We start from the raw sequence: 14834 nt of genomic DNA, 5'->3' as shown, positions 1-14834 counted from the left end.
ACTGGCTCTGGCTTCCGGGCGCCTCGTTCGGTGCTTGGCCTGGGACGGGCGCTCCAGAGGATTTGAACTGGTTGGGAACTCTGCGTTTTACAAGCCAGTCTTCCTTTCTTCGTTTCCGCATCAGAAAAATGGATGTACTGATATCACCTTCAAAGGACCGATGTGAAGATTAGAATTTCTGTGTGCTGACAAAGCAAGCACTCATTAAACCCCTGGAAGGCCGAGTCTAATCCCTCAAGGTCTTTTTGGTCTAACACTGAGATTGTTAACCTTTTTTAGATTCACAACCCTTTTGAGATGCTAATGGAGCTGTGGCCCTGCTCCCAGAAAAATGAACATAGAAACATACAAAGTTACTTTCCAAGGAGACTGTTACACCCCTGAAGCGCATGTATGCATCTTTAAGTGTCCATGAATTTCAGGTTAATAACACTTGCTCTTGCCAAAGAGGCGCTACTAAGTGTCAGATGCTTTCCAGACGTTATCTCCCCTGTTCTGCACACAGCCCCATGAGATAGGGATTACTGTCTTCATTTTTGTAGATGAGAAGGCTGACTTTCAAAGAGTAGAAGTTCACTTGCCCTATATCATACAGATACTGAGTAACACAGATGAGACTAGGATTTTTTTTTCTTGACTTTTGAGCCAATATTATTTTGATGAATTTTTAAAAAATTTTTATTGTTTATTTTTATTTTCAGTTATAGTTGACATACAATATTACACTAGTTACAGGTGTACAACTCAGTAGCCAGAAATTACACAATTTAAGTGATCATCCCGACTAGTTCCACGCCCATCTGACACCACACACAGGCATTAGAACACTACTGACTTTCTTCCTTCTGCTGCACTCCATGTCCCCATGACTATTCTGCAACAACCAATCTGCACCTGCCATTCCCTTCACCTCTTCCATCCATCCCCCCTCCCATCTGGAAACCCTCAAAATGTTATCCACACCCATGAGCCTGTTTCTGCTCTGCTCACCTGCTCATTTTGTTCTTTAGAATCAATTGTTGATAGATACATATTTATTGTCATTTTACTATTCATATTTTATATCTTCCTCCCCCTCCTTCTCTTCCTCCTTCTTTTTTTCCTCCTCCCCCTCCTCCTCCTGCTGTTTGTCCTTAAAGAAGACCCTTTAACATTTCATGTAATGCTGGTTTGGTTGTGATGAGCTTTTTCTTGTCTGGGAAGCCCTTCATCTATCCTTCAGTACTAAATGATGGTTTTGCTGCATACAGTAATCTTGCTTGTAGGTCCTTCCTTTCGTCACTTTGAATACTTCTTCCCAGTCCCTTCTGGCCTGAAAGTTTCTGTTGAGAAATCAGCGGGCAGTCTTCTGAAAGCTCTGTTGTAGGCTACTTTTAAAACTTTCTCTGTATCTTTAACTTTTTGCACTTTAAGATTTTTTAATCTATTCATTTTAGAGAGGAGAGGGAGACAGAAAGAAAGAAAGAGAGAAAGAAGGGGGAAGGAGCAGAAAGCATCAACTCCCATATATGCCTTGACCAGGCAAGCTCAAGGTTTCGAACTAGTGACCTCAGCGTTCCAGGTCGATGCTTTATCCACTGTGCCTTTTTTTTAACCTTTTGCAATTTTTTTCCCCAGAGACAGAGAGAGAGTCAGAGAGAGGGATAAATAGGGACAGACAGGTATGGAGAGAAAATCATCAGTTTTTCATTGCAACACCTTAGTTGTTCATTGATTGCTTTCTCATATGTGTCTTGACCATGGGCCTTCAGCAGACAGAGTAACCCCTTCCTCAAGCCAGCAACCTTGGGTCTAAGCTGGTGAGCTATGCTCAAGCCAGATGAGCCCGTGCTCAAACTGGCTACCTTGGGGACTTGAACCTGGGTCCTCTGCATCCCAGTCTGATGCTCTATCCACTGCACCACTGCCTGGTCAGGCACCTTTTGCATTTTAAATAAAAGATTTCTTTTTTTTTTTTTTAGTGATTTGACAGCAAGAGAGAGAGAGAGAGAGAGAAAAGGGAAAGATGAGAAGCATCACCTCGTACTTGCGTTGCTTAGTTGTTCATTGATTACTTTCTCATACGTGCCTTGACCAGGGGCTCAGACTGAGTCAGTGACCTGTCGCTCAAGCCAGCAACCTTAAGCTCAAGTCAGAGACCTTGGGCTTCAAGGAAGCAACCATTAGGCTCAAGCCAGCAACCATGGGGTCATGTTGATGATCCCATGCTCAAGCAGGGAACCCCGCACTAAAGCTGGCAAACTCATGCTCAAGCCCATGACCTCGGTGTTTCAAAGTAGGGACCTCAGCGTTCCAAGCTGATGATCAATCCACTGAACCACTACTGGTCAGGCTAACCTTTTGCATTTTAATGATGATATGTCTTGGTAGAAGCCTCTTTGCGTTCATCTTGTTTGGGACTTTCCGTGCTGCCTGGACTTGGATGTCTATATATTTCACCAGGTTAAGGAAGTTTTCTGTCATTATTTTTTCAAATTGGTTTTCAGTTTCTTACTCTCTCTCTCTCTCTTCTCCTTCCAGCACCCCCACGATGTGAATGTTGGTACGCTTGAAGTTGTCTCAGATGCTCCTTACAGCATCCTCATTTTATTTATTTATTTATTTATTGTATTTTTGCTGTTCTGATTAGGTGGTTTTTGCTTTCTTATATTCCAAATTACTGATTTGATTCTTGGCATCATCTTCTCTACTGTCGATTCCCTATAAATGAGTCATCATTTCAGTTAGTGTATCCTTTGTTTCTGACTAGTTCTTTTTTATACTTTTTATGTCCTAAGTTTCTTGGTCATCCTTATAACCATTGTTTTGAACTCTGTATCTGTTAGTTTGCTTACTTCCATTTCATTTAGTTCTTTTTCTGAAAGCACCTCCTGTTCTTTCATTTGAGAAATGTTTCTTTGTCTCCACAGTTTGGCTACTTCCCTATGTTTGTTTCTATGCGTTAGGCAGAACTGCTACATCTCCCAGATTTGATAAAGTGGCCTTGTGTGGTAGCTGTCCTGTAGGGCCCAGTGGCACAGCCTCCCTAATCACCCAAGCTGAGAGCTCCAGCTACAACTCCTGTGTGGACTATGTGCACTGTCCTGTTGTAGTTGAGCCTTGATTGCTCTTGGCAACATTTGGGGGGGGCTGACCCCAAGGTCAATCAGCTGTGACTACAGGGGAGGAGCAGCTGTGCAGGAGTTGACCCTATGGAGCAGGGCTTGCTTCAGTGGGGCTTTGGTGCTCACCGAGTCTGCCCTTGGAGTGTGTTGCTCGGGAGGTGGTAGGGGGGTGATCTGGCATGGTCTGAAGCTGCCCACCAGGTGCACTGGCTCTGGGGCCTTCTAGGAGATGTGAGGTCAGCCACCACCTGTGCCCTACTTGGGGTCACCCAGCACGAGCTACAGAGCAATATGCAGATGGCTGCTACTTGTGCTGGACTTGGAAGTTCCCAGGACAGACTAAGATATGAACCAAGGCCATCTGCTGCTAGTGCTGGGCCTGGGGCCACTTAGCAAGGGATACAGGGTACACAGAGGCCAGAGGCTGCTTGTTTGAGAGATTTTAGGAATGTCTGAAGCATGAGGAAGAGAGGCCAATTGTACAGAAAAGCCACTGGAAATGGCTTGGATGGACCTGCAAGTTGTGTGAGGTGGGGGTCTCAGAAATCATCTGGATGGGGGAACAGGAGCCAGGTTAATGGAAACTCAGATATGGCGCCTGTCTGTCAGCTCTGTGAAGGAGGCGGTCTCAGAAAAGGAACAACGTCTGCCAGCACTTTTGTCAGGTAGAAAGCTGCCCCCAGCTATTTCTCTGATGCTAGACAGTTCAGTTCTTCCCTGTACATCCCTGGTTCCTTTCGAGCTGCTGCCCCGGTGCTGCTGCTCAGCAGGACTGAGTCTGAGTAAGTCTGTGCATGGGTCCTTTAGAAGAGCTCCCACATCTCTCCGTCTCACTCAGGCACAATCCCTGCTGGGGTTTTTTGGAGAGGGGGTGTCTTTTTTTTTCTTGTGTGTGTGTATGTGTGTGTGTGAGAGAGAGACAGAGACAGAGAGGGACAGACAGACAGGAAAGGAGAGAGATGAGAAGCATCAATTCTTCCTTGCAGCACCTAGTTCATTGATTGCTTTCTCATATGTGCCTTGACCAAGGGGGCTACAGCAAACCGAGTGACCCCTTGTTCAAGCCGGCAACCTTGGGCGCAAGCTGGAGAGCCTTGCTCAAACCAGATGAGCCCGCGCTCAAGCCAGTGAGCTCGGGGTTTCGAACCTGGGTCCTCTGCATCCCAGTCCGATGCTCTATCCACTGCACCACCGCCTGGTCAGGTGACTGCTGGTTCTTAAAGGCAGAAGTTATGGGGACTTCTCTTCTTATCTCTGGAACCCTGGGCTGGGTGGCCTGCTGTGGGGCTGGGACCCTTCACTCCTCAGGGAGAACCTCTGCAGCTGAGATATCTTTGCTAATTTTAAACTGCCACCATGGGTGTGGGACCAGCCAGTTTACCATCTCTGCCTTTTCCACTAGCCACCACATGGATTTTTCTTTATTTTTTAAATTTGATTTATTGATTTTAGAAGGAAAGGGAGAGAGAAAGAGACAGACACATAGATCTGTTTCTAAATGTGCCCTGACTAGGGATCAAACCTGTAACCTCTGCATACAGAGACGACGTTCTAACCAACTGAGCCATCCAGCCAGGGCCATGTGACTTGTTCTTTAAATCCCTAGCTGCAGAACTTCCATTCAACTAGATTTCAGGTGCTTCTGAATGATGGTTGTTCTGTAGTTTAGTTATAATTTTGACGTGGTTGTGGGAGGATTTGAGTACCATGCTTATCTACTCCACCATCTTGACCAGAAGTCCAATGGTACTGCCATTTATAGAATAGACATAGTTAACTATAATAAAATATAATAAAAATAAAACTAGCAAATAACAAATAAAAATAATAAAAAGCTATTGAGTCACAATGAGGGGACAAATGAATTCTGATTGGGAAGACAAAACATTTTTCTTGGAGGTGGTAATATTTGAGCTAACCCTGAGTAATTTTAATCCACAGAATATTATGGTGAATGAGAACACAAGCACAGTGCCTGGCACACATTCAAGGTTCAATAAATGTTTGCTGAATCAACAACTTTTGTAAATAGTGTCTTCAATCAGCCCTTTGTTGGGGGAAGATAAACCTAGCAATGGGATGAAAAATAGGATAGAGAGCAGGGGGCCTTTAGAAAGGAAGGCCAGCCCTGGTCGGATAGCTCGGTTGGTTAGAGCATCGTCCTGAAGCACAGAGGTTGCCAATTTGATCCCCGGTCAGGGCACATACAGGAGCAGTTCCACGCTCCTGTCTCTTTCTCTCTCTAAAATCAATACAATAAACATTTTTTTAAAAACAGACAGGAAGGCAAGTTGGTGGGTTCTGGTAAGAATCAGGACTAGCCTAACCAGGCTGTGGCGCAGTGGATAGAGCATCAGACTGGGACCTGGAGGACCCAGGTTCGAAACCCCAAGGTTGTCAGCTTGAGCACGGGCTCATCCAGCTCATCTGGCTTGAGCACGAGGTCGCTGGCTTGAGCGTGGAATCATAGACATGATCCCATGTTTGGCGGCTTGAGCCCAAGGTGGTGGGCTTGAAGCCCAATGTTGCTGGCTTGAGCCCAAGGTTGCTGGCTTGAGCAAGGGGTCACTCAGTCTGCTATAGCCCTTTGGTCAAGGCACATATGAAAAAGCAATCAATGAACAACTAGGGAGCCTCAACGAAGAATTGATGACTCTCATCTCTCTCCCTTCCTATCTGTCTGTCCTTATCTGTCCCTCTCTCTGTCTCTCTTCCTGTCTCTGTCACACACACACACAAAAAGAATCATGACTAGACGGAATGAAAGGGTGATTTTGCACAGTGGTTGTGCTCGTGGAAAGGACACAACTTGGAGAAACACCACAGAGAGTAGAGCTGATTGGATTCTCAGGGTGAGAGAGAGGAAGCAATTGGAGATGACTTTGAGGTTTTAAGTCTGGGTGACCGAGAGGGTGATGATACCATTTAAGTGAGAAAAGGAACACAGGAAAGAAAGCAGATTTGAGGGAAGATGAGGACTTTGAAGTTAGTATTGTTGTTCCTCCATTTCTAGAATCTACTTCTAAGTCAGACTTCCTCACCAGTCTCAACAAGGGCCCAGCAGCACAGCCCGGAGCTAAAGATGGATATTCTGATTTGGATTAGGTCAGACGAAAGACAGCTATATATGTGCCCACAGAAGTCAAGACTGTATTTTCCATCCAGCCAAGAAAGTAAAGCTTTGACAGAGGTTTCAAGGTGGCTAAGCCAAGGAAGGAGCATAGCATAGGATGGAGAAGAGGTTCAGATCCTTCGCTATACAGGATAAAATTATTTTGATCAGAAGGTGATTGGGAATGGTGGTGATGGTGGTGGTGATAAGACCCTTCCCAGGATCTAGGTGGTCTAACAACTCTTGAGTCCATGGCAATATGGTATACCCAACCTACTTAACACGGGCCACTTCGCAGCTGGGTGGTGTTACACCTACAGATTATATCAACACCTACTTTCCCAGAAGACAGCCTGTGTCGTAGCTCACTTTTGCCACACCCTCTGTAAAGCCCTGGTTTCAAAGGTTCTTTCCACCGGAAGCTATGACAGAGGAAATGTGTGGGTGGGGAGAGGCAGGGGTAAGGGGCCCAGGTTCCTGACACAGTACACCCAGGGAACGAAGAGCAAGAGCGCCATGTTGAAGCAGCCATTGCCACTGAGATTCCTTTTATTTCTGCAGCTGCCTCTGCTGGGGGTGGGGCTGACCACAACACTCCTCACACCCAGTGGGAATGAAGACATCACAGCTGGTGGGAAACCTGGGACTGGAAGGGGTTGGTGAGAAGGGAGGCTGTGGGAAGGGGCCATACAGAAATCTGGAACCTGCCACTGGCCATAACAAGGATCCCGGCAGAATTTAAGAGTACTGTGGGGAGGGCAGGGGAAGGGTTCCCTGCCTCACGCTGCTTCTTCTGACTATCATTTCTTCTCTTCCCCTTCCTCACTTCATTTTCTCCCCAACCTAGATTTCTTCCTGACCTCTACGCCCCCTGGGACCCACAATGTTTCCAGACTGCCACTCCCAAAGGTTCAGTGTTTTGTATTCAATGTCGAGTACATGAATTGCACTTGGAACAGCAGCTCTGAACCCCGGCCCACCAACCTGACTATGCACTACTGGTAGGAGAAAGGAAGAGGGGATAGGACAGGGGAGGAAGGGGAGGTAGGCTGGATGTGAGAGGCTGCATGGGAATCAAGAAAGAGGGTAGCCAGCATTCCAGGCTTTCTACTATTTTTGCATGGGGTAAGTCATAAGTCAGTTCAGGGGAGATGAGGCTGGGCTGTGGGTGTCTGTGGTACCCAACTTCACCCCACTATTCTTCTTCCTTATGACCCTTCCCCAGGTACAAGAATGCTGGTCCTGACAAAGCCCAGGAGTGTGGCCATTATCTATTCTCTTCACACATCACTTCTGGCTGTTGGTTGCAAAAAAAGGAGATCCAGCTCTATAAGACATTTGTTGTCCAGCTACAGGACCCACAGGACCCTCGGAGGGAGGCCATCCAGATGTTAAAACTGCAGGATCTGGGTAATTTGGAAAGGGGCTCAAGAGTCCAGGGATCCTGTGGGGCTATTGGAGTATATGGAACAGTTTTTGCCCATAAGGGTACCTGGGCAAAGAAGAGGAGGTGAGGGTTTGGGATGAGGAAGGGAGGAGGGGTCAGGAGCACTACCTTCAGGATCCTGACTTGTCTAGGCCAGGGGAATGACCACACCTACACACATATCTCCAGTGATTCCCTGGGCTCCAGTGAACCTAACAATTCGCAAACTGAGTGAATCCCAGCTAGAACTAAGCTGGAGCAACAGACACTTGGAGCACTGCTTGGAGCACCTGGTGCAGTACCGGAGCGACCGGGACCACAGCTGGACTGTGAGTGACTGGGGATGGGAACATAGTAGCTAACACCACGGAAGTGAAGATAAAGGATTAAATCAGTTGAACAGGAGGGCCTGATCCCAAGCTTCTGTTCTCTGCCTCCCAGTTCCTCCGCCCAACTTCCACCCTCCTCCAAACTCCTTTCCCTATCACCACCACTGAGTTTTCACTAGGGTTTCTCTACCTGTGCTCTTCCCAACACCAGGCAGACAAGTAAACCAAAGGAAGCCTTCAAGGGGATGTGGAGAGAGGCATCTGATTCTAGTCAGTGAAGGGAGCAGTGTAGCTTGAGTAGTCAGGAGAGGAGGGAGGAAGGGGGAAAAAAACAGATGATGACTTGGGGGAGGGGCAGCAGTTTTAATTCTCCCTTCTTTTTTTTTTTTTTTGTATTTTTCTGAAGCTGAAAACGGGGAGAGACAGTCAGACTCCCACATGCGCCCGACCGGGATCCACCTGGCACGCCCACTAGGGGGCAACACTCTGCCCACCAGGGGGCGATGCTCTGCCGCGACCAGAGCCACTCTAGCGCTTGGGGCAGAGGCCAAGGAGCCATCCCCAGTGCCCGGGGCCATCCTCGCTCCAATGGAGCCTCGGCTGCGGGAGGGGAAGAGAGAGACAGAGAGGAAGGAGGGGGGTTGGAGAAGCAAATGGGCGCTTCTCCTATGTGTCCTGGCTGGGAATCGACCCCGGGTCCCCCGCACGCCAGGCCGACGCTCTACCGCTGAGCCAACCGGCCAGGGCCAATTCTCCCTTCTTTTATAGACAACTGTCTTTATGTCAGCCTCTTTCTCCCTAAGGAACAATCAGTGGACCAGAGACGTAGCTTCTCCCTGCCTAGTGTAGATGGGCAGAAACTCTACACATTTCGTGTTCGGAGCCGCTATAACCCACTCTGTGGAAGCGCTCAGCGATGGAGTGAATGGAGCCACCCAATCCAGTGGGGCAGTCATACTTCAAAGGGTAAAGTGAACCTAATGCCTCATCCCAAATCATGAGTCCAGCACTCCAACCTTTCTGACCACCACTATCTTTGGCTCTATTTTCTTACCCCTAAGCTCCCAAATTTGGTGGCTCATCTCCCCCTCACTGTTCAACCCAACCCGCAGAAAGCAGGGTTCTTGTGTGTAGGGTTGGGTCGATGTGTTGTTAGAGTAAGGGAAATAGATTGAGAAGGAGGCCAAGGAACGCTCAAAGGGGAGAACATATAAGCTATCCCTACATTTCCAGGAAAGCTGCATGGTTAAGATGGCTTTGGAACCAGCCAAGCCGCAGGTTTGAACCTGCCTCTGCTATTTACTGCCTCTTTGATCTTGAGCACATCGCTAACCTCTTTGTCTTTCCTCATCTGTAAAAAATGGAGGTACTAATTGGTCCCCCCTCTCAGGAGTTGTGAGCATTAAATATACGGAAAGTGTTTTAGCACGGTGCCTGGCACCTATTTGGAGCTCCGCCAGTGTTGGCATGTCTTAAGGTGACAATTTTTAGGGCTCTTTTCCTTTCCTCTTCTCCATAGAGACCCTGTTACAGTTTGCGCTGAAAGTGATGCTCATCCCCCTTGGCTCCATGGGACTGATTATTAGCCTCATCTGTGTGTACTGCTGGTTGGAACGGTGAGACTTCGGGAATCCCAGAACAAAAGGGGTGGGGTGGCTGGGAATAGGGGAGGAGGCTTATCACAGGGTCTCCAGAAGAGGAGAGCTGGAAGCTAAGGAATGAGGGGTCACCCAAGTGGCCATGGTGATAGAAAGAAGCTGCAGGCACAGCAGATGCAGAATCTCTTCACTCCATATGGGAGAACTGGGAGAAGAGGGTAACAAAAGAGCGTCACCAATATGCTCCTGCCCCCCCTTTCTCCCCTACCCCAGGACGATGCCCCGAATTCCTGCCCTCAAGAGCCTAGATGATCTAGTTACGGAATACCATGGGAACTTTTTGGTGAGAACATGGTCATAGGCAGACTGCAGTCTGTCAACTGCCAACTTCCTGCAGCAAGACAGACGCAGTGAGGGGGTAGAGGGGAGGGGAGGGGACCTGCACTAACTGTCAGGAAGTGGCTGACCCATTGGGGGATGGGATAGACAGAGAGAGAGACGCACAGAAGAACTGATTATAGATTGTTTGAGGTGGATGGGAACAGTGTATTGGGAGCCCAGGAGTCTGGGTGTCCCTTCTATAATCACAGTGGTGCTAACGCTATGAGAGCTCCCTCGGCACAGAGCCTGGGGCTTTTGCTTCTTGCCCCTAATTGACCCCTGACCTGGAGATATCTGTCTTTAGGCCTGGAGTGGCGTGTCTAAGGGACTGGCGGAGAGCCTGCAGCCAGACTACAGCGAAAGGCTCTGCCACGTCAGTGAGATCCCCCCGAAAGGAGGGGCTCTGTGGGAGGGGCCTGGAGGCTCCCCCTGCAACCAGCAGAGCCCCTACTGGGCGCCCCCTTCTTATACCCTGAAACCTGAACCCTGACATCCTGACCGAACCCCAGGGTCCTACAGCCCTAGGTTGTACCAACTCCCCTCACCCAACCAGCCTGTGTCCAATCCTCTCCTCACCCCACTGGGGCTGATTTTGAATTTTGTGCCCCCTTTAACTGTCCCCTCATTCAATATCTCCTCCTTAAGAATTGCTTCTTTGCCCTATACGTATTCCTCATCTCCCTCAATCCAGCCCTTCCTCTGCGCGAAGTTCTTTCTCCCTCCCTTCCTCCCTCCCTCTTTCCATCTGCCCTTCAGTTGTTCCCGAATCAATGAGAAATAAAGTTTCTATTGATAATCATCAAGAATGTCTGCCTGGCCTGGAATGCTGAGGTTGCCGGTTTGAAACCCCGGCCTTGCCTGGTAGGGTGCTAACAATAAGGAACCAATGAACAGCTAGAGTGAAGCAACTACTTCTCACCCCCACCTCCCTCTGTAAAATCAATAAATACAATCTTTTTAAAATGTCTGTTGTTGGGGCAGGGAGCAGGAGAAACACAAGGTACAGTTAAGGGCGGGGCATGGCACTGAGGGTGCAGAAGAGGAGCGGACTCCTGCTGTACCACAAATTAACTAGAAAAAAGTAGTGTTCCAGAAACTTCACTTTTCTCTAAGGTGTCTGTCTGGGCTCCAGTTTAGAGTTAGATTGACCATGTTGCCCGCATTCCCAGTGAATCTTCTACAGATCTCCCTCAAGTCCTCTCCTTATCCTAGCTCCACCTTCTGTCACAGATACCACCTCTGACCTCATAATCCCTCAACTGCAGCCTCAGGCCCCACCCTTAGAGATGCTGGTTATCCAGACTGGCAGTGGCTCTCTCCTGTCTGCCTGGTCTGGGCTTCCTCGGGCAATGTAATCCATCTGCCTCTCTGGTCCCCCACCCCCTACCTACCCCATGGATCCCCCAAAGCCTCCACAACACCTTCCTTCATCATGAGTCATCAGGCCTCTCCCTGAAAAGTAACATCTTGAGAACATGTTCATCTACATCAAACATGGAGGTAAGGGGCACCATGGAGCTGGAGTCTGTGTGTCAAGCTGGGAAGGTTTGAGGGCAGGGGAGATCACAGGGAAGGTGTAACTAGAGGAGGGTCACATGTTCCAACCCATCTCTTCTTAGATAATGAGGAATTTCTTGTCAATACCAATTGCGCTGTCCACCGGATGCTGAATTACATCCGCAAAAAAGTGGGGTTGCCTGAAAAAGGTAAGGAGTTTGGGGAGGGGTCTAATGGCCAAGGGTCGAAGTAGGAGGGTCATCTCTGGCCCCCAAGCCCTCCTTCTGGCAAGAAGAGAGCCCCTTGAGTTCTGCCAGCCTCCTCCAGCCCGTTCTGGATAGGATCACTGGCTCCTTTTACCCTTACTCTCCTTCCTTAGTTGCCCAAATTACCCCTGTGGTCTCCCTCCAGACACCATTGATTTGTGTGATGAAGCAGGAACAATGAAGCTGTTTTTCCTGATGAAGAAGCCTGGAGACTATGCCATCAAATTCCTTACACCTCGGGACACCTACCACGTTTGTAAGGTGGTACGCGGGGCAGCAGGTAGATGCTTGGGAGCACTCCCCAGAGCTAGAGCAAGGCCCTTAGGATGAATTGTAGACCTCTTTAAAATAGGGCACCCTCAGCCAGATCCAAATGACCATTGCCAGTCAGCCTAACAAGAGGCACTGCCTGTGAAAATAGGTTAGGTTCACACATACCGTGCCCCCACCTGATCTTAGAAATCGATCTTATGGGAGGAAATAAGGTAAACCAGCTCAAGGTAGTGTTGAGTGTTAGGGTCCTGAAATCTTGGGCTTTGGAAGGGTGGAGACCGGGGGACAGGGGCTGGGGATAGCACACTGCTGTATCCACAGGAAGCCGGCTTGCGCGTGCGTACCTGGGTTTTGTGCCTATCCTGAAGAATCCAGACCACGCGCTACTTGGTAAGGAGCACGGGAGGAAAGTAGAAACACAGAGCGCACTGCACACAGCTGGGGATGGAGGCTACAGGGTGGGACTGATGTCATGCAGCAAATAGGATCACAGAAATCCTAGGAAAAGGGGAATAGGGTCAAGGTCCACTTTAGGAGGATGTTTAGTTCAAAGCAGGTGGAGTGTTTGTGTGTCATTCACCTTTTCTCTGTTTCTCAGCCCTCTTTTTCGTATATCTCCCTGTCATTTCCAACTCTCCTTTTGTCCTTTTTTTCATGGAGCTTAGACACTGTCACACCACTCTGCAGACTAACTTCAGGCTGGGTTGCTCCAAATGGTCATTTGAACAATGGGAGGGACAGGCCCGGTAGGTAAGGTCTCTAGTCCTCAGAGGTCGGGGTGCCTTTTCCTGGTACAGAGGCCTTGCACATACAATGTGACGCCATGGAGAAGAACAGGCTGAGACTGCTTAAACTCCGAGAGGCCAAGAGAGTCAAAATCAAGGTCCCTGCACACCCCGTGGTAAGACTCCCCAAATCTGGTCTGTCCCGGCGCCCCCATTCCCCACCAGCTAACCAGCTTCCTCCACGATGGCCCTGTGGGGTCGATTTCCTTTCCGAATCCAACACCCACGCCCAAGACCTGCCTTCCACTTCCTTTGTCCTGCCTTTGGCCCTAGTCTGCAGAAAGCTTCCCTGCACGAACTTTTTCATCTGACTGCCCCTTGCCTTTTCCAGTCCAAAACCGGTAAGGACAAGCCAGTTCGCAAGAGCGCGTTCCATAAAGCCAGGGAAGGCTTTGCCAGTAGGAGGGGGAGACCGAGACCAACGAAATAAAATGACCACGTGAGAGCAGCAACACTAGGTATGAAATTACTGGAATTTAATGTGAGGGTCCTTTTTCAAGAAACTCCTTCTCCCAGTATCAGCAGCGGAGGCTGGAGTCCGCCTCAGGCACCCTGGAGGCTCGGGGTGGGTTGGAGTGGCAGGAGAGGGTGGGGGCATGCACATGGGGGGATGTGAGGAAAGTCTGGGAAGTCTAGTACAATGAACCTTTGAGGACATGGGACAGAGTAGGGGGTGGGGTCTTTTCTAGCCAGAGTACCAGAAGAGGCCTATCACAGCCTGCCTACTCCTACTTGGATTAATTAGGTGGGTGATGGGCCACTTCCCGCCCCTCACGTCAAACCCCCACACTCCCCAGCCAAAATTCCCCCACCTACCTCTCAGCCTCTGGGCAGTCCCTCCCACCAAAGCCTTGCCTTTCTCCCTCCTTCCCCCTTGTTGGGGGGGCAGTAAGGCAGCAGAAACCAGAGTTGGTTATAGGCATTTATTGAATTCATTTATTGATTTGACACACTTCCCCACTCCAATCTAGCACATGATACAATCTGGATAGGCCAGGCGTTGACACAGGAAATGATGGGAACCCACAGCAGGGCTGGGGGAGGGGACAATGCAAGGGGGACTGGAGGAGGGGCTGCTTTGGGGGCTGGGGTGGAGGCGCCCCAGATGGCCTCCCTGGCAGGTGCTAGTAAACCTGATCCACATTCCCCTCCATCCTCGCTCAGTTCCCAGACCCTCAGCCAAGCTCCCCAGCTCCCGCTTCCCTGTTCCACCCCCCCCACCTCCCCACCCCTGCCTGCCACCACACACATTTCCACATAACCCCTGTAGTCAGGCAAGGGGAAGAAGGGCAGGGACAGCTGTCAGGGGCCTGGAACAGGGAGGTCTCTGTGCCTAACTTTACCACTTAAATCCTTCCCTCCTTCTCCTCCCCCTCCCACCCCCTTCCCTGGCCACAAACTAATTCCAGGCCTTCCATGGCTCCCACCGTAGGACTAACCCACAGCAGGTCACGGGAGAGTGTGGATGCATCCCAGCACTGCATGCTCCTAGGCACAAAGTGGCAGAATGTGGGGGGCCTGGCGTGGTTCTTTCCTTTGGGAAATTCTGAGCCAGTCCTGCTGCTCGCTGCTGCGCCCCCCTTCCCCATGTCTCCCCCAGACATTATGTAGTGTTTGTAACATGTCACTAGGACAAAGCCTTCAGAAAGAAAAAAAAAAAAAAAGCAATCCCTCCATCACTAGCACCTTGCCACTGGTAAAAATCTCTATATTTGTGTTTATAGTTCTTTAAAAGTTTATAAAAAGCCTTTCTGTTATCTGCAGTCTTCCAAGGGTCACTTGGCCTGGCGAGACACTCCAGTGCTCAGACCTTGGCCCTTCCAGGTCCCCCCTCCCCCCCACTGGCCTAAGAGGCCACTGCATAAAAACCCCAGGCTCAGCCTCGCCTGGACCAGCTCAGATAAGACACTACAAAAAATCCTGCTCCCAAAGGCAGGGTAAGGCCACTGGTGACTTCACATTTCCAACAGCATTGCTGCCCGTTACAAAACCTAGGAGATGGCTCTAAAGAGGGGGCCTAACCCCCTAATTGGCACAGTAAGGATAAATCCCCTCCCTTCCCC

At 49.4% G+C, this 14834-nt stretch overlaps 2 protein-coding genes across 2 annotated transcripts; both read left to right on the top strand.

Moving 5' to 3' along the window:
* Positions 1 to 6666: 6666 nt before the first annotated feature.
* IL2RG (interleukin 2 receptor subunit gamma) lies at positions 6667 to 10768 on the top strand. Its single transcript, XM_066249088.1, has 8 exons — positions 6667 to 6847; positions 7064 to 7217; positions 7442 to 7626; positions 7832 to 7971; positions 8775 to 8937; positions 9491 to 9587; positions 9843 to 9912; positions 10255 to 10768. Exons 1-8 carry the CDS (start codon positions 6733 to 6735, stop codon positions 10438 to 10440), a joined length of 1110 nt encoding a protein of 369 aa, XP_066105185.1. The 5' UTR covers positions 6667 to 6732; the 3' UTR covers positions 10441 to 10768.
* A 529-nt stretch (positions 10769 to 11297) lies between these two features.
* On the top strand, positions 11298 to 13220 carry CXHXorf65 (chromosome X CXorf65 homolog). Its single transcript, XM_066250211.1, has 6 exons — positions 11298 to 11450; positions 11570 to 11656; positions 11859 to 11993; positions 12308 to 12376; positions 12784 to 12887; positions 13103 to 13220. The coding sequence occupies exons 1-6, from the start codon at positions 11426 to 11428 to the stop codon at positions 13199 to 13201; spliced, it is 519 nt and encodes a 172-aa protein (XP_066106308.1). The 5' UTR covers positions 11298 to 11425; the 3' UTR covers positions 13202 to 13220.
* The last annotated feature ends 1614 nt before the right edge of the window (positions 13221 to 14834 follow it).

The sequence above is a fragment of the Saccopteryx bilineata genome, chromosome X, assembly GCF_036850765.1.
Source record: "Saccopteryx bilineata isolate mSacBil1 chromosome X, mSacBil1_pri_phased_curated, whole genome shotgun sequence".
In the NCBI taxonomy this organism is placed as follows: Eukaryota; Metazoa; Chordata; class Mammalia; order Chiroptera; family Emballonuridae; genus Saccopteryx; species Saccopteryx bilineata.
Note: the sequence above shows the minus strand (reverse complement) of the source record. Positions and strands in the feature narration are given on the sequence as shown.